The sequence below is a fragment of the Megalobrama amblycephala genome, linkage group LG13 (assembly GCF_018812025.1).
Source record: "Megalobrama amblycephala isolate DHTTF-2021 linkage group LG13, ASM1881202v1, whole genome shotgun sequence".
Taxonomy (NCBI): Eukaryota; Metazoa; Chordata; class Actinopteri; order Cypriniformes; family Xenocyprididae; genus Megalobrama; species Megalobrama amblycephala.
The window spans coordinates 6,335,788-6,360,953 of NC_063056.1; the positions used below are offsets into that span (position 1 = coordinate 6,335,788).

Consider the following 25,166-nt stretch of genomic DNA (forward strand, 5'->3'; position numbering starts at 1 on the left):
GAAAAGTCGTGGCTTTCTTTCACCGCAGTGCACAGGAACAGCTGTGCTCACAGAAAAGCAAAAGACGCTTGCGATGCTTTGCTTTAAGAAGTTCTGTGGGGCCGTTCACATATTGCGTCTTTTCCGCAAGTCAGTTATTATTTTCAAATGTAGCCGCGCGGCAAGCGCGCTCATAATGGGATCAACGCGGTCGCGACGCGCATGCAATTCTCAACTTCTCAGAATGCCGCAAGCGCACCGCAGGTCGTGTGACAAGAATCAACCGATCAGCTATGGCCTTTCCGTAACAAAACATCAAAAGCTCAGCCGAACAGCTGATCATAGCTGTACATGGTGGTTTTTATATCTTATCTCCATCAATATATCTCGTAGTAAAACTAATGCAAGGGCTAGAAATCATTTATCCTTAGCAGAAACATCCTGATCCTCTTGGAGAGCTCAGTTCATGGTTGCATAGCAACGACCGACGCCACGGGAGCGCAAGCGCTTTGGAAAGAAGGAGAAGCGGTGCGGCCGCGCCTTCCACGCGTTTTTAGACGCGATATGTGAACGGCCCCTATTCATAATTCTAAGTTCATGTTAAATTTAACATTTTTTTTCAGTGACAGACAGCCCTATTCAGCTGTTAATTTGAATACAGAAGGTTTTTATTAAAATTTTATATTTATTTATTTTATTGAAATGTGATCTTGTATGTACAACAAGGAAAATTATTGAAATTTGTTCATGTTTTTTTAATAAATCTTGTTTGAATTTCAGTTTCATTTTGTTCAAAATATCGTGATACGTATCGTATCGTGAACTCCGTATCGAGATACGTATCGTATCGTGACCTGAGCGTATCGTTACACCCCTAGTGTAAACAAATTCTTTGGTCATAATAGGCAGGAGGGGCGATATTATTATTCTAAAACCACAAATTCTGAGGGGATCCCATGGTTTATATGACTGTCAAAATGTCGCGTCAAGATTCGAACTGCATCCAGTCGAACCATTCAAACCAGTCAGGCAGAAGCGAGGCTTCGAACATCATCGTTGACGTCACTGATCTAAAGCGATACAAGCCTCGATACGCGCTTCACTGAAAGCTTCCGGGATTTCTCGACACACGCTCCGAAGCCTCGGCACAGACCGTAACATCACTACCTTGCACAAGGAGATCAAGACACAAAAGGTCATTACAAAAGAGGCTGGCTGTTCACAGAGCTCTGTGTCCAAGCACATTAATAGAGAGGCGAAGGGAAGGAAAAGATGTGGTAGAAAAAAAGTGTACAAGCAATAGGGATAACCGCACCCTGGAGAGGATTGTGAAACAAAACCCATTCAAAAATGTGGGGGAGATTTACAAAGAGTGGACTACAGCTGGAGTCAGTGCTTCAAGAACCACTACGCACAGACGTATGCAAGACATGGGTTTCAGCTGTCGCATTCCTTGTGTCAAGCCACTCTTGAACAACAGACAGCGTCAGAAGCGTCTCGCCTGGGCTAAAGACAAAAAGGACTGGACTGCTGCTGACTGGTCCAAAGTTATGTTCTCTGATGAAAGTAAATTTTGCATTTCCTTTGGAAATCAGGGTCCCGGAGTCTGGAGGAAGAGAGGAGAGGCACACAATCCACATTGCTTGAGGTCCAGTGTAAAGTTTCCACAGTCAGTTATGGTTTGGGGTGCCATTTCATCTGCTGGTGTTGGTCCACTGTGTTTTCTGAGGTCAAAGGTCAACGCAGCCGTATAGCAGGAAGTTTTAGAGCACTTCATGCTTCCTGCTGCTGACCAACTTTATGGAGATGCAGATTTCATTTTCCAACAGGACTTGGCACCTGCACACAGTGGCAAAGCTACCAGTACCTGGTTTAAGGACCATGGTATCCCTGTTCTTAATTGGCCAGCAAACTCGCCTGACCTTAACCCCATATTGTGAAGAGGAAGATGCGATATGCCAGACCCAACAATGCAGAAGAGCTGAAGGCCACTATCAGAGCAACCTGGGCTCTCATTACACCTGAGCAGTGCCACAGACTGATCGACAGTAATTCAGGCAAAAGGAGCCCCAACTAAGTATTGAGTGCTGTACATGCCCATACTTTTCAAGTTCATACTTTTCAGTTGGCCAAGATTTCTAAAAATCCTTTCTTTGTATTGGTCTTAAGTAATATTCTAATTTTCTGAGATACTGAATTTGGGATTTTCCTTAGTTGTCAGTTATAATCATCAAAATTAAAAGAAATAAACATTTGAAATATATCTATATGTCTGTGTGTAATGAATGAATATAATATACAATTTTCACTTTTTGAATGGAATTAGTGAAATAGATCAACTTTTTGATGATATTCTAATTATATGACCAGCATCTGTAGCCTACATATCATCATTGCTCTTATTGTATTACATTTTCTCCCAAAGCAGCTTTATAAAGACAGTGGTCAGAAGGTCACCGTGATTTTGCCAAGACATGTTCCTGGATCAACATATTTTGTTGATTCTGGAACAACATTCCTATCTGAAAATTTAGTCCTAACCTCTTCCCTTTTGTTTTCTTTTTTTAAGAACTAGTATTTCAGCACACATTATTGTTATAATGAGAACATTTGGATTATGTTCTTTATTATATGGAATAAGCCTGCTACAAGGTCACCGTGATTTTTCCAAGTATCAACATATTTTGTTGATCCTGGAACAACATTCCTATCCGAAAATTTAGTCCTAACCTTTTCCCAACCCCTAAACCTAACCCTACCCATAACTTATCCCTAAAATCAGAGGGAAATGATGAATAACACTGAATAATGTTTTATGAAAAACACTGATGTGGAAGCACCTAACCCTGGTTATAAGCCTAAAGTTGACATAAAGGGTAAACTTGTCCCTCAAATCTGATTGGTTGATTGGAATGTTGTTCCAGGATCAACAAAGATGTTGATCCAGGAACATGTTGTACTTGGTGAATCGTTCACCATGGTGGGATAATGGCCCATAACCAGGGCTGGGTAGGTTACTTTTAAAATGTATTTCACTACAGATTACAGAATACATGCTTTAAAAAGTAATTTGTAACGTATTTCGTTAGATTATCCAAGTTTTTTAACTTAATCTAAATACTTTAGAATACTTTGGAATACTAATATGTAACACACACAAAAAAATTAATTTCAAGTTTTTCTCACAATTCTGACTTTTTTCTCAGAAGTGTAGAATTGCAAGTTGCAATTGCGAGTTATAAAGTCAGAATTCTGAGATATAAATTCGCAATTTCCCAGTAAAAAAGTCAGAATTGCAAGAAAAGAATCCGAACTGTGAGATCTCTCGCAATTGCGAGAAAAAAGTCAGAATTGCACGTTTTTAATCACGCAATACTGACTTTATAACTTGCATTTACAAATTTATATCTCACAATTTTGAGAAAAAAGTTCAGAACTGTAAGATGCAAACTCGCAATTGCAAGGAAAAAAGTCACAGTTTACATTAATGTTTAAATGAAATTCAGAGTAATCACTTTGGTAATCTGAAATACTTTTCAAGTGTAACTGTAATTTGATTACCACCCATTTAAAATGTAACTGTAATGAAATACAGTTACTCAAATTTTGTATTTTAAATAAGTAACTAAGTTACATGTATTTCGTTACTCCCCAACCCTGCCCATAACAAAAAAAGAGCAAAAATGCCTATATCTTAACCTTCCTTCTCTGACATGCTTTAATGAAATTTTGGACAAACACACACACAAACAAAAATTAGCTGGCTATATATAATGTTATAATAGGCGATGACCTAATTAATTACTCCAATTATTGTAAGACAATTTGTAAACAAAAAAGAAAAGAAAACGACTTTATACTATTTTCTAAACTATTAATGCAAAACACCAGTCTGATCACGCTTGCAATGCAGTCATTCATAAAACTTGAGTTTTCATTAGGCTTTATGTTTTCTTTTTTTAAAACTAGCACACATTATTGTTACAATGAGAACATTTGGTTTAGCTCTTTCTTATCATATGAATAAGTAGGCTAGTTATAGCATGGGGATGGGTGGGTTCTTTTTAGAATAAGATTTTTGAAATGGTTTGAGGAAGGAGCTGATAGGGGTTGGTAATGATTTGCAAAATAAATTGATGGTCATGTTTACTTTTGGCGTTAGCCTGTTTCCTCGGCTGGATGTAACATCACTGAGCTACATGTGTTAAAACTAAAAGTTTTCTTCTACTACTACGTACTGAAAGAGTATTAATATCTAATAAGTCTACAGTACTTTTAGATTTTTTTGTTCACGAACTAAAAATAACAAGTCCTTACCAAGATGGCCGCAGTTCCGGGTCGTGAATTTCACTGGCTGACAGCAGGCGCAACTTCCGCTCTCAACTCCTCCTTTGTCTGAGTCCTTTCGGTCCTCCGCCTAGTTATTTATTTATTTCATTTTCGTTTGTGGGGTATATTTTTATATATCCTTATCTCTCGGTTATTGAATGACATTCGATTCCGACACATATATGCCTAAAAGCAAAGCCCCCAAAATGGATGATCTGGACTACAGTAAGTAAAGCTGGTTTATTGTTGTGTGTAGTGCCGCATTACGTTACTGTATCATATGAGCTTCGGAAAGGCTTCACGCAGAAGGATGTTTTTGCTATTTTAAAGGGTTTAAACCTAATGTCATTAGTTTGTCGTCACCTCTATCATTTCTGCAGCTTTAGTACATCATTCAGCTGCCCATCTTCTGGATTCATTCATGTTCGGCCTCCTTCAGTTGTTTACATCTGTATTGTGTCTCTGCTTTTATCACAGGCTGAATAAATCCATGTCAACATTGTGGTTTTCATAAGTGTGTCATAAAAATGTCAGCTGTTCATCATCATACATCTTTTGGTTGGCATTACTGGATTTTTAACAGTATTTCTGTCTGTTGGTTTTAAGGAGTCATTCTTAAACACATACAGATTTGTCTTAATTTTAGTGAATTATGAACTTAATGCAGCACAGAGAGTGAAATGCTTGTCATCATCAGTCCTGCTGCACATTTAATTCTTTACAGGAAGATCTGGAGATGGCATGAAGGCCTGCGTACAGTGAGATGTAAAAGTCTGAGACCACATTGAAAACCTAGGATTTAAACAACAAAGAAACGTTATGATGAAGCCTTAATTTCTATGCAACTAACCAGATGTACAGTAGTGGCCAAAAGTGATGTACATAGAGGATATGTAAATAGATTTAGTATGTAAATGGATGTCAGTGGTCATGTGATTCTGCAGATGGTCAGATTTTCTTCTTCCACTGAAGCACAAGATGCTGGAGAATATGATCGTCAGCTTTAGTTCATGTAGCTCCAGTGCTGCTGTCATTGCAATAAGAGAGACACACCTCAAATATTGAGACATTCTCAGATTCATTTTATTTATTTAATCAACTTTCTTTAAAAAAAAAAAAAAAAAAAAAAAAAAAAAACAGATTTTTTTTAATGTATCTGTTCAAATTTAGGATTTGCGGACTGAAAGAAGTATAAAGGTACAAATGGCAGATGAAAAACTGATATCATCTGAATTGGCATGTTGTTTTTTAATCGTGAGCCTTTTAACATTTTTGTAACGGCTGTGCTGTTTTCAATATTTTAATTGTTTTCAATTAAAATATTTGAAATGGGGTGGAGTTGGGTGAACAGTTTGATGGGGTTGGTATTTTTAGTTTTACAAAATCAATTCATTTTCAAATTTAACATCAAATTTTCATGCCGATTAAAGGGTTAGTTCACCCAAAAATGAAAATAATGTCATTTATTACTCACCCTCACACATCCGTAAGACCTTCATTAATCTTCACATGAACTGATTTAAATATGTTTTTAGTACATTAATGGATCTTGAGAGAGGAAATGTTATTGCTGGCTATGCAGGCTTCACTGAGTCATTGGATTTCAACAAAAATATCTTAATTTGTGTTCCGAAGATTAACAAAGGTCTTACGGGTGTGGAACGACATGAGGGTGAGTAATAAATGACAGAAATTTCATTTTTTGGTGAACTAACCCTTTAAGTCGGTTTGTAATGAAAAAAAAATAGAAGCATTTAGACCCCATTGTATACCACTGACTGTTCAAAAAGCAGAATCTAATAGTGTCATGTTTTTTATTTTAAGTGATTCACTTGAGGCTTTTGATCCGAAGATTGTGAAAATTTGTTCCGAGGAACGCCAGAGTATGTGTGTCTGCCTGCAGGCATTGCTTTCTGAGCTTCTGTGGGTTTGGCTCTGTTTTGTCCTGGCTTGCTCTCTTTAAAGCTTCCAAACAGCCGCTGGTGTCGCAAGAGTCATCCTTCAGTCCACAGAGAATCCGAACGTAAACCTCTCCTCCAGTATGCAAACAGTTTCCTGCACATGCGCAGTGCCCCGAATCCTGATTACGTTTCCATCTCACATCATAAAGTGAATGATATTAGACACAGGCCAGCAATTACAGAATGTCAAGTGCGGCAGGAACATGAGAGATTGGTAACGTGGAAGACAGGGGGTTTCGTGCGAAAGAGGCCCCGGTGTAGTGAATAGGAAAGGAACTATCCACAGTCCCTGTGTCCTCATTTCGCCCTCCTTTCCCTCTTTCTCTCTCCACAGTCCCAGCGGACCTGAGCCCAGAGGAGCGCTCCGAGCTGGAGGAGATCCGGCGCAGAAAAGGAGCGCTGCTTCTTGAGATCCAGAGACTGAAAGAGGAGCTGAGAGAAGCCATTATAGAGGTGGAGGGGCTGGAGACCAGCACAGAGGGCAGGTTAGGCTCACATTTATATTATTGGGAACTGAAACATACAAGAATTTCCTCTGATGTTTGGTAGATATTTTTATTTCTCCAATTTGCCTTCTCTGATAGATAACACTCAATAAAAGCGCACACACACGTTATCTCTGTGTGAACAGTGCAGTCATTGACATGAACTTGAACTCTTCATGTTGTGTGTTCAGGAGGTTCATTGAACACTCAAAGTGAGCTATTGTACTTAACACCTGAAAACAATATTGATCTCCTGTCTTTTATTTTGTAGCAAAACATTACAGAAGAGTCGACATGTGGCCATGGGCAGGAAAAAATTCAACATGGATCCGAAAAAGGTAAGCCATCCTAAAAGTGAAGTTAAAAAGTAATAAAGAAATCCACTGTTCCATTCTGCCACTCCATTTTCCAACATAAACGAAGTGAATGAAAACGAAACGAAAACAAAGTTGCTTTTATATATATATATATATATAATGTGTGTGTATATATATAATGTGTGTGTGTATATATATATATATATATATATATATATATGTGTGTGTATATAATATTATTACAGTTTTATAAGAACTGTTTTTCATTGTAATATATTTTAAAATGCAGTTTATTCCTGTGATGTCAAAGCATCATTACTCCAGTCTTCAGTGTCACATGATCCTTCAGAAATCATTCTAATATGATGATTTGTTGCTCAAGAAACATTTCTGATTATTATCAGAGTTGAAAACAGATGTGTTGCTTCATATTTCTATGGAAACTGGTACATTTTTTTCAGGATTTTTTGATGAATAGAACCTTTAACTGCATTTATCTGAAATAGAAATTGAAAGTCTTTACTGTCACTTTTGATCAATTTGATACATTCTTGCTGAATAAAAGTATAAATTTTATTTAAATACATTTAAAAGAAGATTAGCGTTTTATGAAAACGCATATAGGTTTCTCTGACACATAAATTTGTTGCCAAAATAAGGATATTATTTGGCAGGACAATTTGTGAAATATTAAAGGATTAGTTCACTTTCATATGAAAATTACTTCAAGCTTTACTCACCCTCAAGACACCCTAGGTGTATATGACTTTCTTCTTTCCGATGAACACAGAGTTGAACGTTGAACGATACCAACAAGTATGAAGCTGTGTCTACATCCTTATATGTGTTCATCAGAAAGAAGAAAGTCATATACACCTAGGGTATCTTGAGAGTGAGTAAATCATGGGGTAATTTTCATTTGAAAGTGAACTAATCCTTTAAACATTTTGTTACGTTTTAATCTTTTCTTCATTTTTCGACACATTTTCCTCTTTTCCACAGGGCATTGTGTTCCTAGTGGAGAATGAGCTTCTCAGACACACTTCAGAGGACATTGCTCAGTTTCTGTACAAAGGAGAAGGACTCAATAAAACTGCAATAGGAGACTATTTGGGTGAAAGGTACACTTCAACTGTATTATATCAGTGATTTTTATTTATTTATATTTTTCTGACTGTGTAAGAAAAAGAAATTTCCAGTTGGTAAAAAAAGAATTACAATAACATATAAGCTAAGCATGTGCAAAACTATGAATTTTTGTTTTAAATCAATTGTATAAAAAGATGTATTTCAGATTTTCAATGCATATAATAGCCAAAGATGTCCATGTTTATTTGACTGTAGCAGAGGTGCATTTGGCATGAATTTAAAGACACTTTTCTGAGAGGGTTTAACCTTGGAAACTGTCTAACAGCTAAAGCAACAAGCATATTTAAAGTGATTTATGATATTATAGATCAGTGATTTTAATGTTGTTAAAATATTTCTCTCTCTCTTTCAGAGATGACTTCAATATTAAAGTATTGCAGGCTTTTGTTGATCTTCACGAATTCACAGATCTGAACTTGGTACAAGCACTTCGGTAAATCAGCAACTTTCTTCAGTGTTATTTTTATTTATTTTTTTATTTTTTATTAATATTTTGAATTAGCTTTTATTTTTAGTTTTCATGTTGATTTTAATTTTAATATTAGTCATTTCTTTGTGCTTTTGTCATGTTTTTTTTTTTTTTTAGCTTTTTAGCTTTAATTTATTTTCAGTTAATAATTTTAGTACTTAACTAAACTTAAACTTATTTCAGTTTTTTGCCAAGACAACATTTCTAATAATAATTCAACTAATATTTATATTTTATTTTATTTCAGCTTTATTTCAATTAACAGAAATGTTTTTTTAACAGTATTAGTTTTAGGAAACGACAATAACCTTGACTTTTCTGGATGTTTTTTCATAGAGGGTTATCTAGCAACATATTGTTCAATTTAAGTGTTTTTGTGTGTTCAAAACATGGTTATTTTTGTAGTATTCATACAGTTATTGTGTTGTGCTTGTGTTCATGCTGTGTCCGTCTATTTCTGCTCAACGCAGGCAGTTTCTGTGGAGTTTCCGCTTGCCAGGCGAGGCTCAGAAAATCGACAGGATGATGGAGGCCTTTGCGCAAAGATACTGTCACTGCAATCCTGGAGTCTTCCAGAGCACAGGTCTCACACACACACACACACACACACACACACATTGAAAATTGATTTGAAAATGCTCAGCATAGTTATAATTAAGTGTATCTGTTTCGACTGCTGGTTTAAGTCATGCACTTTGACACACTAAGAACATTTCAGAACTTGTCAAACACGTAATTCATTGCTGCTGCAATTCAGTTTTTGTTTCATTTTCAAACTCTGTCATCTGCCCGCAGACACTTGTTACGTGCTGTCGTTTGCCATCATCATGCTGAACACTAGTCTGCACAACCCCAATGTGCGGGACAAGCCCACGGTGGAGCGATTCATCAGCATGAACAGAGGCATCAATGATGGGGGAGATTTACCAGAGGATCTGCTCAGAGTGAGTCTGAACATGTGATTTGATTTTTTTGAGGACTAAGTCTAAACTTTCTGGTTTTAATTCATTTTGAGAGAATATTTGGGGGATGATTGCAAAAACTTTAAAAGTGGTGTAAAAACTATGTACCAAATAATTGATCTTGTTTAAAAAAGGGGACATTCTCAATTATAAGTCGTCAAATTCCTGAAGTGTTTCAAGGAGCCATTTTGTTAAAAGAAGACCATGTTACATGAGTATTAACTTTTTTTTTTTTTTTTTTAAATATTCCCACCAAGGCCATGTGCTTACATAGGTGTCTATGATAATGCCTGTCAAATTTGATTTTAAATTGAAACCGGTTACACAGTCTGACTCCTATTACAAGCCTTTCTGTTACACGGGCCAATTTAGTCAAATATCTCTAGTTTAGGATGATGATTAAAGATGTAATATAAACTAACCTAATATTTTCAAGAGTTTTTTTTAATTTCACCTTTTTTAAACAAGGTCAGTTATTTGGTATGAATTTTTTACGGTTATACCATATTGACATTTTTGCAACCATCCTCCAAATATTCTTTCAAAATGAATTAAAACCTCAAAAAAGAGAATGTATGCAAGTAATTTGCTAATTTATTTAGAAATTTTAACCCTTTTAAATTTAATTAAACCATATGGACACAAAAAACAATAGCATCACGTCATTGAACCATTAATGACCGTGCAATTTTTTTTTGCAATTAAAAAAATGAAGAATACAAAAAAAGGTCTGCACTCTAAAAAAGCTTTAATTGAAGTACACAGGAGATAAGATGTCAAACGTTTTGGCTCATCAGCGCTCACTGACGAAGGCGAAGAGCCAAAACGTTTGACATCTTATCTCCTGTGTACTTCAATTAAAGCTTTTTTAGAGTGCAGACCTTTTTTGTATTCTTAATTTGAAATATAGGTCTTGGCACCTGATTAGCTGGGAGAGCACGCTGAACGTTTTAATTCTATTAAAATAATGAAAACGAATGACTTCAGCAGGGTCCTATGATTTCTGCAATGTGGACAGAATCACAGAATCCAGTCATAAAAATAGAATTTCCAGTATAATACCAAATGTCACGGAATTTGACACATTTTAGATTAATAAATTAAAAGTCTTCATTCTTAAAAGCCTCTCTGTATTTATCTTTTCTAGCTTGCTACCTTATATTACAAATATTGTTGGCTCCTTGTTGGTTCCTCTTGTAAATTGCTTTGAATAAAAGCCTCTGCTAAATGCATAAATGTAAATGTAAAAGTAAGGCGGTACAATTATTTAAATAGTTATATGGACCAGTGTCTGTGAATATTAAACTGCTATTAGACTGAATTGAAATATGAAGTCTGCATGTTCTACGTGTCTGTGTGACACTGTGTGAATTTACTTCTTAAAGTAATAATAATAATAATAATAATAAAATTATTAACTTTATTGTATGGGCTATCACACAGTTTTAATGGTAAGCCTCTTTTGTGCAGCAGTTTATTTGCCAAAAATAAAAAGGAATTGTTCATTTTCATTTGATTTTGATGCTTTATGCCTTCATTTTCACCACTGTTTTTGTATTAAATCATAAGTCCAGCTCAATTAAAACAGACAACACAGAAAATGTGATGTTTTTTAATCTTTTAATAAATTGTTAGATTATGTATGTTTCTCTATCAATAAATTAGACCTGCTTTTTGATTACTAACATTTTATTTAACTATTTCATAGGGCCCTACTTTAGGTCTCTATGTTGCTCCAAATTGCTGTCAGTGTGAATGACCCTTGTGGTTTTCAAGGCTTTTTTTAATAATGACGCTTCACACTGAATGCTTCCCTTCAGAATCTGTACGACAGCATTAAGAACGAGCCTTTTAAGATCCCAGAGGATGATGGGAATGACCTGACGCACACCTTCTTCAACCCTGACAGAGAAGGCTGGCTCCTCAAACTGGGTGAGTCCCTCCTGATGTACGCCAGGATTGTTTCTGTTTAACCAAAGTTGCTGGCAGGGTCTTTATCATTGCCACTGCATGATATTCTGTTTCATTGCTGCGCTTTGCACTTTTTTTTTCTCCTAAAAAAAAAAAAAAAAAAAACCCAAGCAAAACATCACTTCTAATGTGTTTGGCACTTTCGAAGATTTACTTTCTTTCTGCATGGCGAGCTCTGTGATCTCTCAAGCACTAAAAGCTTTTGAATCTTTTTCCCTCTCCCTGTGTCTCTTTCTCCTGTCTTTCTGTTTCCTGTGATCCGTCTCCCCGTTCCCTTTTTCTGATCTCTTCTGGCTCCTGCTCTGCTTGACCTGTGATTTCTCTGCTGCTGCTGCTGGTGCTGTTCACCCTTCAGGAGGTACGTACAGCCTCTTTTCCCTTACTAAAACAACTCGCAGAGAAGGACCACTTAAGATTAGTACTGAATGATCTTATTAGTCATATTTTCAAAGCATCGTTATTATTGTAGTTAGGGATGCACCGAAATGAAAATTCTGGGTCGAAACCGAAAATTCTGGATGCACTTGGCCAAAAAACGGAAACTGAAAATTACTTTTTAAAAATGATTATTAATTTCTTATTTTAATTTTTTTTAATATATATATATAATTGTATTATTACACATTTTAATTAAATTCAATAATTTTACTGAATCTAAAGTTAAAAAATACAAGCCAATAAAATAACCACACTTTTATTTTAAGTAACACCAAAATTGGACAGAAAATATATTAAAATAATATTAAATATCAATATACTAATATCAATATATTATTCTTTATTCAGTTCTATGAAATGAAATAATATTTAACTAGGGCTGCCCCCAACGAAAGATTTTTCTAGTCGACTAGCAGTCGTTCATTTAAGCCATTAGTCGACTAATTGGGCATTATATTAATTTATTTACTTACACATGGGGGTGGAACATATGCATAGGCTATTCCACGCTCAAGTGCACACATAAAGTTTGCAGGAAAGCACTGGGAAAAGTGATGATTATGAATGTGTCAGAAAAAAATATCAAGGAGACATTTTAATTGTTTAACAATAAACTAGTGTTTTCTGAGTCAGTTTTGGCTGCAAAGTTGAAGTTGACGATACTGACTCATCATTTCCGCAGTAACGCACCTATAGAGAGAAATGCACCTTTCATACGGATTATATCAGAGTATTTGTTTTCAATTCTAATTGCTTCACTTAAAAGTAGTGGTTCAACTGATCACAAAACTCACTGTTCAGATCATAGTCACGAATCGGATCGTTTTTCGGATCAGCACAAAAAAATTGGGGGGTTGGGGGGTATCTTTGCATTTATTACTTAGCCCACCCCGATACCACAGCAGAAACTGCTAGCCTAACTAATACATTAATAATGGCAAGAGAACAGACTGTAAAAACAAACAAAAAAAATAAATACTGTACACCAATTGTACGTATTTTAAGTTGAAAAAGATGCAAGTGATCACGCCGGCTTCTCAGTAAATGCGCTATACTTAAGCTTCCACATTCCGCAAAAACACATGGATATGCACCGAATAACAGCACATGTTTATCTAGTTAATGATAGAGCGAGTGGCTATGTAAAGTCAGACTGCTTGACTTCATCACTTCCTGTGGAGTTTTTTTTTTTTTTGCTCACATCTTGCTCACAAAGGTACAAAAAAATGCTACGCAAGAGTGAAACCTAAACACTGAGGAGCAGGGCAGCACATATTTTCAGCTCATATTTCCAGCCTTTTTTCTCTTTCGGCCAAAAAACGGAAATGCCATTTTCGGCTGATAAATTTCGGAATCGTAAATATAGGTGCATCCCTAATTGTAGTGTTTGTGCTTCAGACATGAATGATTCCTCAAATCATGTGTGTTGTTGCAGAGAGGTTTGGTAGTTAACTGCATGATCAGTAGTGATGAGTACTTTTCGAAGCACTGCTTTGTGAAGCTTCGAAATGTTGCAAATCATTCGTTTCAAACCAGTGATTCTGAGCGTGTATCAAACTGCCAAACTGACATCATGCTTTGTACGAAATTCCAATGGTTCGCCACTAGGGTCGATCTCTCTCACATTTTTATAATAAAAAGGATTTGTAGTTAAAAGTCTCTCATTGGCCTGATTAACCAAGCTCTCCATAAAACAAACAAAACAATCCCTACAAATTCGTAAAATATTTTCATAACACTTCATATTTCTGGGTATTAGATGATTTGTTAATTGCATTTAATAGATTACTTTCAATAAAACATTTGCAGTTGGTTTGAAAAGGTGCATGCATTTTAGGGTTGTGTTTACGTTGCATTTACATCATTCTGACAAGCAGGTGTCACCAGAATGTGACGTTTACACTGATTCGAAACTGAATTATTTAGCAAAGCAATTGGTTCGAAGTTTTGAAAAGCTTAGCTAATTCCATCACTAATGGTCAGACCATAAAATAAGGGGAAGGGAGGGTAGACTGATAATTATAGTTGTGCTGCCTCTACTGCCGTGGATACCAACGAGTCTGCACCTCATCTACTGACCACGATACAGCCACGGTTGTTTGAAGCAAGTCGTTTAAAAAAGTTGTGCTAACAAATGATACTGCGGTGCCTGTTACTGTCTATATAAATCTAGCCGGTTTGGTGTCTCATGTTTCAAATCCAATGACACTGGTAGTGACGATTCTCTCTGACCAATCAGTGATCTGCAGTGTTTACACATCACATATTTTAGTGTCGGTACGGCCAAAGTCCCTTTAAGACAAGTCATTTCACTCGGCGGCCATCTTTGAAACGCCTCTCGGGCATCCTGGGCATCCATGCAGCTCCTGTCTCTTTGAATGGGGAAACATCAAATTCTCCAAAACTGTTTGCCAAGTTTTCAATTAAATTTCATATTTGAAATCACCAATGAATTCTGAACAGCTGTCTCATAATTTTTTTTTTCCAAACGCTCGAATCATGACAAAAAAAAATATTTTTTTAGGCTGGATCGAGCTAATGCGCATGCACAGACCTAAATGCGCGTCTCTTGTGCCTCATATCGGAGGCGCGCGTCTTACTGTTTCTATTGAAACCAGTGCTTCTAACGGCGCTGCAGTGATGCGATGACTTTATCAATCGGCGATTGGCTCTTATTTTGAAGGCAGGACTTATTCCGCCATATTGCGCGTCACCTTGCGTTCACGCCGCCGGCGAGAGCGTCAACATTCGCCTTGGGCGCCCTGTCAACAACGCTGTACTGTTCATTCAAACCGCCGCCGGAGGGAGGGTCAAAGTAAATGACAAGTTGTGGCAACCAATCGGAATCCTCTCAAGCAAGGCCCTTTACATTCCGATTGGTGGCTGCCGAACCGCGTCATAGCTCATTACCATAAAGTTGAGTTGATTTCAACTCTCCTCGATGCTCTCACCATCCAAGACGGTGCTCTTGCCGGAGCTCGCCGCTGGCTCTCATTGAAAATTATGACTTCCTGTCACTTTGACGCTCTCACCGCCGGCGGTGTGAACACACAGTTACACTTTCTCCCATTCAAAACAATACGAGTGACACATCTTGTGTTATTCTATAGTCTTTGGTATGGCTCACTTGGAACCTGAACCAAGGTGTTACTATTTAAGCGAGCCGTACCAAGCCGCAGTGGAAAAAGCGCCATATGCATTTAGAATACAATGTCATTGCAATGTGGTGAAATGGTCAGGCATCCCAATACGTTTGTCCATATAGTGTATATTCTCAGAGACTTGAGGCTGTGAGCTATTTTGACTTTTACCTGTTATCAACCACCTAGCAACCAACCAAAACACAAAAGAAGCAGCATTGTACTCAGGCAACCACTCACAACACACCAGCATCTCGTTAAAGATTTTGTCACTGGCAAACATCACTTATATTTTCTGCAGAAAATGTAAAAATTTTGTAAAATTAGTTTAGTAGGAATTTAGTTGGGTTTTTTAAGGATTTCACTCTACTAATAATATAATGTGTGTAGATATTGTGTCTGTGCAGTTTCATTAGCAGGCTGACACAAGAGGAAATGAGTCATTTGTTGTCTAAAAAGCACCTCTAATCCAGTGTAATCATCTTTCTCAGGAGGTCGTGTGAAAACATGGAAGAGGCGGTGGTTCATTCTGACAGATAACTGCCTCTATTACTTTGAGTACACAACAGTAAGTCAATAAAAAACGGCAATATTTCATCTTATTACACGGCTCTTTTGTGTAAAATGATTTTGTTTAATGACGTTATATAACAAGTAGATGTATTTCTGATAATTAGCCATTTATTAAGCAAGATAATGAATTGGACAATGGTCAGTTTTGTGGGTTTTTTTGCTGAAGGATCATGTGACACTGAAGAGTAATGATGCTGAAAATTCAGCTTTGATCAAAGGAATAAATGACATTTTAAAATATATTCACATAGAAAACAGATATTTTAAATTGTAATAATATTTCACAGTATTACATTTTTTATTGTATTCTGATCAAATAAATAAAGCCTTGGTGAGCAGAAGAGACTTGCTAGATTTTTGAATGGTAATGTATGTTCTGAATTGGCCCCTAATGGGAAGAACTGTCTGATTTACTGAGTGTTTGTGTGTCTTTAGGACAAGGAGCCCAGAGGCATCATACCATTGGAGAACCTGAGTATTCGAGAGGTCGAAGATCCCAGAAAGCCAGTAAGCCAAGTGCAGCTAATCAAATATAACAATTTCAATGATGCTTTTCATAAATCAACTACAGGTTATTTGATCTACCGTTAGGGCGGGGCAGTATATCAAAAACGGTTTGTGGGCTCTGTTTGTTCATGGTGTTGTTTTTTTCTGTGCAGAACTGTTTTGAGCTGTACATCCCCAATAACCGCGGACAGCTGATTAAAGCGTGCAAAACCGAGGCTGACGGGCGAGTGGTGGAGGGAAACCACATGGTCTACCGGATCTCAGCTCCCACCCCAGAGGAAAAGGACGAATGGATCCACAGCATCAAGTGAGTAAACCATGAGTGCTGAATGAAGATGCTCAAGGGATTTATGAAGATCTCAGAGGACGAGGCATTTAAATAAGTAAAGGACTATTAACACCAAGAGCGACCTGACAAAGGGGCTCAAATGGAAATGTTTGCACCGGAATTATTCTCACTGATGGCAGTGCAAGCTTCTATCAGCCTCTGACAAATATTTGCTTATCTAAAGTATGTTTGCATTTCCTGATGGGAATAGCAGTGTATTTGCCAGTGTACTCCTCAGGGCACAAAAATAACAGATACAAATATTTGAAATGTAAATTTTACGCTCACAAGCCTTCCAATATGTCTCCTCCCTCAAACATGATGTTTAGTCTGACATAAAACAATAGTCAGAAAAAATCTATATTTTTTTTTTTTAATCAAAGAGTTTATTGAACCTTTAGAAAAAATCTATAAAATATCTAAAATAAAAAAAGAATTGCATATGTGTTGCAATTGAGTAGTTTATTTGATACATCAGGCTTCTATGGTTCATATAGTATGATTTAGTGAGAATATGGAGCTCAGGATGTAAAAAACTCTTCAGAGGCTCAAACTGTGGAAAAATATGCAATTTGTTGCAGTTCCTGATATTTACATGGCCAAAAAGTAATATCTTGTAATGTAAATCAATGAGATCTTTATAACAGTATAGCAGATACTTGCATAAATATAATTATCAGTCATCACTCTATATCTCCCAGTAATATGTCTTCGTAAGATGATATTTTAATGCTTAGTTTTATGATCAAAGCTCTGTAGTTTCAAAACATACAATGCAATGCAATACAATGATTGAGAGATGAACAAATAAATGTTCCTCAAAAGCCTGATGGATCATAATTTGATACTGGCCTTTTAACATGAATTTTATAAAAAAAAAAAAAAAAAAGTGTTCATCTTGAAATATTACTAACAATTAGTGCTGTCAAAATCAATGCGTTAACGCATGCGATTTAATTTTTTCAGTTTAAAATATTATTAGTTTAGCAGTGCTTCCCACAGGTTTGAAATATACTTGTGGTGGTAGCCGGGCAAAAAATCCTCCTATTACCCACGTCACAAAAATGGTCTACTACATGTGACAAACAAATAATGTGTGGTTTTTAACAGTATTTTTATTTATTGAAATTAATTTTAATTACATAAAATATTACATTTAATTACATACTAATATTATGCATTATTATGCATTGTAAATTATGCAAAATTACAGCATTTAAATGGTTTACATTTTCCTATGTTCTCCTTGTTGTCATATAGTGTCTCTCTCAGTGAATGGGACACTAGTAAAATTTATAAAATGAATAATATGTGTTAAATAATGTTCTTAGTGTTTTCTTCCTGTGGGGGAGACTACAATAATTTACTGTGAATTAAATGGAAATCAAATTAAATACAATTTAATGTGTAACCAAAATACCATTAATGCCCAAAAGAATAAGAAAAAACTTAGCTTGTGACTTTTAATTATAAACAAGCCCATAAATACACAGGTACTCTTATTTTGAAATGTATGTACTATTGCAGGCTGATCCTTCAGATTCTTACAATCGCTTAAATCATTTTATATAAAGGCCATAAAGTAGACATTGTAATAATTCATCAACTTGAGTTCATTAGCAATCGCTTGGCATAAATCTGCGCTTTTCATTGATTGAGAATTACTTTGAAGCAGTCTGAAGCTCTGTTGCGCGGGCTTGTAGAACACACAACAGCGCCCCCTTGTGACTTTTCAAAATGCAGTGCCCGTGGGAATGTCAGCGGGAGTAAACAGCTCTGACGCACACATAACGAGCAGGTACGACACGACTAGTTAATCGATCGCGGATGGTTTCATTATGTTGCGCGGATATAAAAGTATAAGAGGATAAAAATAATAAAAGCAAAAATGTGTCTCCGAATATACTTGGGCGGCCGTTATTATATGTGGGCGGCCCGCCCAAGTAAAGTCTATGTGTGGGAAGCACTGAGTATAGTATTAAAAATATTTAACACAATTAACAATTTTCCCTCATCCTTCCGTCATAGCGTTACATTATATGATCATGCTATTGTTCATTCAAGTGCTATTAAACCATTCAAGTGCGATAAGATGCAAAAAAGAACTGTGAAAAAAAATCTCCTGTTTGTGTGACACACGACTCATGTGCACAGAAAGCCATTTCAGACAGTTCTCTTTCAGGCTTGAATGGATTACATTACAGGTATTTTGACACAAAATTCTGCCAAAATGCCTGCTTTGTCAAGTATCTTCGTAAGCACAGTCTTAAATGAGTTAAATAAAGTCTGTCAGATCCGTGTCATGTGCGTCAGATCTTAAAGTGACAGCAGCCTAATAAACCTGCTGCTGTGATGTTTGTCATTATTAATCATTGTTAATCAAAGAACAAAAGATAAATCACTCACTCTTAATAAGGATTCATCTATATTTAAATTTCTGCAGTGAAGACTGTGAAGTATTTGATAACTTTATTCATTTTCTGTTGATTTCCGACCTGTTAGATTAGATATTTAAAATATACTGTCTATATGTTGTTTGTACATTAATTTGGAGATTAAATGTGATCATTTAGAGGCCTTCAAAATTTGCACTACAGTAGGCTTTATAGGATTAAATAGGAAACATATGCCAACTCTGATCTTCTGTTTTTGTTGCAGGTCTGCCGTGAGCGTGGACCCCTTCTACGAGATGCTTGCAGCCAGGAAGAAACGCATTTCCCTGAAGAAAAAAGAAGAGCAACCCTAGAAATGCTCCATTTCTCCTCCATCCTTCCAAACACTCCATCCATTCTCTGAGAAACCAATGATACTTCATTAAGGTAGCTCTTGTCCTCTCATCAGAAGAATCCGTAATGCTGGTTTTATGGAGAGATGGATGTCGTTGGGTAAACCTGAACGTCATCTTCTTTGGTTTGGATTTAGGTGGTCTGGACTGCACAATTACCCGTCGCTTATGTTAAAACTTCTACTACACTCATACACTACAGTGTTCTTCACTATCACACTAGTTTGTAGTCCCACGCTATATTACGCTGACATTCCATAGAACTTCACCGACAAGCATAACAATCTGCATCTCCATCCTCACCTCATCACTGACAGCACTCACGTTCACTTGTACTTCCTCCACTCTCACATTGGGTGGCGTCTGACCACCGTTCCTGCTATTTACAGCATTTTACTGTGAAGTTCTTACACATACAGGGTAGATGACCAAACAGCCTGATGTATTTTTCTTCATCACCACCATCATCAGGGACAGATTCAACCGAGCCTTTAGCAGAAATGAGCAGGAAGCTTCGTTCACGCTGAAGGCTTTTGTTAGTTCAGTCGCTGTTGATTTACTGGGTCTATTCTGCTGCCTGTCTTAGTTATTTTATCTGAACTGACACTATTTCTCTTGTACTCATTTGAGTTTATTTACATGTTATATATGAAGATGTAAATGAAGGTCATTTCTATTCACACTACATATCAAGACTGAGTAAAGCATATCCCATCAGTTTTTTTTTTTTTTTTTTAGACTAAAATTGGTATATAGAATAATAATGGTATGGGGCACGTGATTATCATATCATTATGACAACTTCACTGACCCATCAAATCATCTGTAGAAACACATCTCATTGTATGTGAATCCTTAAATAAGCTCCTTCACCTTTGAGAAAAGAGCCTTAAAAGTCCCCACAGCCCTGTTTCTGAATGTTCTTACTAGTGTTTCAACTAAACAAACTGTTTAAACCGCTGGGGCTGCAAAACTGTTTTTGGGGGAATCTCATGAAAATATGTCCAGATTATATTGCACACTAAGAAGAAAAATAGATTTTGCAAAAAGAAAGTAAAACTGATTTCCAAGATTTTTTTTTTTTTTTTTTAATCATTTAATTTATTATTTGCCCTTTTTTCATAACTAAGCACATTTCCCTCCAAATGCACCCAGATGTTTGGTGGAATGAAATCTAAATTTGGTAACACTTTACAATAAGGTCTAATTTCTTAAAGGGATAGTTCACCCAAAAATGTAAATTCTGTCATCATTTACTCACCCTCATGTCGTTCCAAACCGGTAAGACTTTAGTTCATCTTCGAAACACAAATAAAGATATTTTTGATGAGATTTCTGTCCCTCCATTGACAGTCCACGCAACTACCACTTTGACGCTACAAAAAGTTCATAGAGATCATAAATCTAATCCATATGAATTGAGCGGTTTAGTCCAAATTTTCTGAAGAGACTCAATCGCTTTATATGATGAACAGATTGAATTTAGGCTTTTATTCACATATAAACATTCATCAACTCACACATCAGTTGTGGTAAACAGAAACTCAAGCATGTTTGCTTGACATGAGAGAACCAATGAGGTTCATTCTCATGTCATCTCACGACCAATTTGTACATATTTTACGAGGTTGCTAATTCGTACGAATTTGAGCGATTTGTCTAAACCCCAGTGACGGGTAGGTTTAGGGGCGGGGTTAGGGGTAGGTCATTCATACGAATTTATGCGAATTTTGCAAATTGTAAAATACGTACGATTTAGCAAAAAACGTGAATTCGTACGAGTGACGTCATACGAATTCGTACGAATTAGCCACTTCGTAAAATACGTACGAATTGCCATGAGATTGTGTTGGTTACGCAGCACGTTTGAGCTTCAGCAAGAGGATTGTTCTCGTGTGTCAATTATGTTCGGTTGAGCTTCTGTTTATGTTCGCTGATCAATGTTTATATGTGAATAAAAGCCTAAATTCAATCTGTTCATCATAGAAAGCGATCGAGTCTCTTTAGAAAACTTGGACTAAACTGCTCAATTCATATGGATTAGATTTACAATCTCTTCATGAACTTTTTGAAGCTTCAAAGTGGTAGTTGCGTAGCTGTCTATGGAGGGACAGAAATCTCTCAGATTTCATTAAAAATATCTGCATTTGTGTTTCAAAGATGAACGAAAGTCTTATGCGTGTTAAGACATGAGGGTGAGTAAATGAAGACAGGATTGTCATTTTTGGGTGAACTATTCCTTTTGTTAACATGAGTTACTATGAACTAACAATGAACAATGTATGTTTACAGCATTTATTTATCTTTGTTAATATTAGTTAATATAAATACAGTAGTTTGTTAGTTCACAACGTGTTAAATAGTGTTACAACTTTTGATTTTAGAAATGTTTTAGTAAATGTGGGAAAGACCTTATTGTAAAGTGTTACCCTCATTTCTTAATTCTTTTGAATTTGGGATGAAATTTGATTGGGACATGATCTTGACAGGTTTGGTGAGATTCGCTCTCTTACTCTGTGCCATTACAAGCAAACCGTCTCGATTGGCCAAAAATTGTGCAGTTAAAGTCTGATCTTTCAGAATGTGTGTTTGCTTTGGCAGAGAAAGACGTGTCTGCTGCTTAATCCCCCACAAACATAACTTTATATAATTCCTGATCCTAAAACATGTGCCAGGCGTATCTGTATTGTTGCTCGTGTGAAACTAGTTACTCCCTCTTACTCAGTGCTGTTCAGTTTGAAGGAGTCCATGGCAGCTTTTACCAATGTACATTATATTTTGCCTTTTTCTGTTTGTATATACATGTTGTTATGTTTGTTTACAACGCAAATTGCTAGCATCTTTATTTATTGTTTTTCCAATTCTTTCTTTTTTTGAGAAATAAGGATCGGGGTTGCATGTCGTACTGAATTGAAGCATCTTTTATAAAGGGTGAATCCCAGTGTTTTGGGCACGTCTAAGGCGACTATTAGCGTTCTGTATTTCTAAATCAAATCTGCAAATTGGCATTGCAGTCAACACGACAAGCTTCTAGTGACAATTAAAACCACGTGTGCTTGATCAAAACAAATCGATAAGGAACGTTCCAGAAATATTTGTAAAAGCCGATTATACGGAACACTAATAGCGTCTGGAGTCTAACATAATAACCACACTATTTAAATATACTAATTATGAAACGGATAATACTGAGAATTGTTTAGCAGTGTATTTTGCTTGACTTTTGTGATTTTTCCCGATTAATATAAAGCTTGGCTATAGTAATCAATGTCTTTGACTTTAAGACATATTTAATAGTTTGGAGTTAGAATCCACGTTTATGGCACTTTAATAGAGTTCAGCACAGTTTTGACTAAAGGACAGCTTGATTTACTCTCTAGTGCCCTCTATGAGTATGTAATCAGTACTGCAGTTTTTAACTGGTTTAAGCTTTGCTGCACACGTAAAGGATGCCAGTATACAGCATCCACATCAAATCATTTGAGGTGAACCTGCTTCACACTGTATTGTATGTTAACCCACAGGCCATACATATATAACTGAGAGAGATCTCCAAGTGTTAAATGGCATTAAACTGCTGACTGCAACCGTACATTCCTTGATATAAGCTATGTGTTTAAACGAATAGTTTGGGCATGACGTGGTCTGATGAAGACTGTAGAATGACTCTGATGACTTGAATACGTTTTGGAGACTCTAAATCTGGGCATTCTTAAAGAGAAGTGCAAAGGTGCCAAAGCCTTTCAGCTAGTCTGTGAATACAGTAGGACAAATGAAAGCGTTTCCTCCTCCTCTTTCTTTTTTTTTTTCCTCCCTGTTACTGATTGGCCACAGAATGGTACAGATTGTTGAGAAATTCATGTAGCAAAATGAAAACTCAGTTATGGTACACTGGTGCCAATCAACTCTAATAAACAAAAGAGATAAAAAAGACATTCATGTTGTGTGTGTTTATTAATAGCTGGTGAGTCTTATTATTCCCAACAAGGTGTACTTGAAAATATTTGTCTTGTTAAACCTAAAAACAGAAGCGATATTCAGTGTGTCTCACAAGAAAACATATTTTTTTATACAGATTCATACTGTGATTCTTGTATTTGCATTAAAGGATTAGTCCACTTTTAAATACACTTTTCCTGATAAATTTACTCACCCCCATGTCATCCAAGATGTTCATGTCTTTCTTTCGTCAGTCGAAAAGAAATGAAGGTTTTTGAGGAAAACATTCCAGGATTTTTCTCCTTACAGTGGATTTCAATGGCTACCAATTTCATTCATGGTTACCATTCAGCGTAAGCGTTATGAAGAATGCGGAAGCGGAAAGTACGTTCAAGACGATATTTTGTTTATAAAGCATAAACGGTTGTATTTTTATCGAAAATGACCGATCGATTCGCTAGATAAGACCCTTATTCCTCGTCTGGTATCGTTTAAAGCCCTTGAAGCTGCACTAAAAATGTAATTTTGACTTTCAATCTGTTGGTAGCCATTGAAATCCACTGTAAGGAGAATAATCCTGGAATGTTTTCCTCAAAAACCCTCATTTCTTTTCGACTGACGAAAGAAAGACTTGAACATCTTGGATGACATGGGGGTGAGTAAATTTATCAGGAAAAGTGTATTTAAAAGTGGACTAATCCTTTAACATGTTATTTAAAAAAGTACCTTTTTAAAGTAAAACTGTCATTCAATTTGTGTGGATGACCGTTGTATATAACATGCAAAGTTATATAGCATGAAATAAGTATTGATATGCCCAGAAAATAAGATGAAATTCTGATAGCTTTTAAATCAATGAGATCTTTATAACAATATAGTAGATACTTACTACCGGTGGTAGACACATTTCTATAAGTGTGTTGTTTTTTCGACCTACTCTGCTTTAGCTTGTTAGCTCACTTCCTGACTGATAACTAGAACGATTAGTGCTGCTTAATCTTTTTATTTTGTGCCTCAGCAAACCACTGCTATACTCAGGCCAGTCTTCCCATAATGTCACAGCACAAGTGAACAGATGTATTTCAGCCTCACCACATCAAGTCTAGGCCCTGTTTACACCTGGTATTAAGATGTGTTTTGGTCGATCGGATCACGAGTAGATGAGGGAGACACATTCCCATTTACACCTGGTGTTTTAATCTGTCTCTTTCGTCCACTTTCAACCACTTCTGTCCTGATTTCTTTGAGGGGAGGGTCTATGGGCAGGTAAATGTATGGGTTTTTCAGATCTTTCGGTCTAATGGACAAAATAAGCTTGTACAATTTACAAATGAACGTGATGACAGAAAAACATAGAGCGGAGAGCGACAGCTTTCTTTTCTGCTCTGAAAGCCACACACAATGAACGCTGTGAGTGCATGTTAATGTTGAGAGAACATTGTGCAAGGTGCCCTAGAATTAAATATTGAATTTACCTTGGCATAGTTGAATAACAAGAGTTCAGTACATGGAAATGACATACAGTGAGTCTCAAACACCATTGTTTCCTCCTCCTTATATAAATCTCATTTGTTTAAAAGACCTCCGAAGAACAGGCGAATCTCAACATAACACCGACTGTTACTTAACAGTCGGGATCATTAATATGTACGCCCCCAATATTTGCATGCCAGCTCATGTTCAAGCCATTAGACAAGGGCAGAACGTCTGGATGTGCACAGCTGAATCATCAGACTAGGTAAACAAGCAAGAACAACAGCGAAAAATGTCAGATGGAGCAATAATAACTGACATGATCCATGATATCATGATATTTTTAGTGATATTTGTAAAT

At 36.4% G+C, this 25,166-nt stretch overlaps 1 protein-coding gene across 1 annotated transcript; it reads left to right on the forward strand.

The window, feature by feature from the left end:
- Positions 1-4,317: 4,317 nt before the first annotated feature.
- Positions 4,318-19,703, forward strand: cyth2 (cytohesin 2). The gene is made up of 12 exons (XM_048153300.1): positions 4,318-4,533; positions 6,604-6,754; positions 7,026-7,092; positions 8,074-8,192; positions 8,573-8,653; positions 9,160-9,272; positions 9,485-9,633; positions 11,472-11,583; positions 15,692-15,768; positions 16,209-16,280; positions 16,433-16,587; positions 19,267-19,703. Exons 1-12 carry the CDS (start codon positions 4,467-4,469, stop codon positions 19,352-19,354), a joined length of 1,251 nt encoding a protein of 416 aa, XP_048009257.1. The 5' UTR covers positions 4,318-4,466; the 3' UTR covers positions 19,355-19,703.
- Positions 19,704-25,166: the final 5,463 nt, after the last annotated feature.

What these genes read in the sequence shown, in the direction of transcription:
- cyth2 (XM_048153300.1), top strand. Translation starts at nt 4,467, where the DNA reads ATGACATTCGATTCCGACACATATATGCCTAAAAGCAAAGCCCCCAAA. An exon ending in AACTTGGTACAAGCACTTCG is followed by an intron (nt 8,654 to 9,159) that starts GTAAATCAGCAA and finishes TGCTCAACGCAG; the next exon opens with GCAGTTTCTGTGGAGTTTCC. An exon ending in TGGAGTCTTCCAGAGCACAG is followed by an intron (nt 9,273 to 9,484) that starts GTCTCACACACA and finishes ATCTGCCCGCAG; the next exon opens with ACACTTGTTACGTGCTGTCG.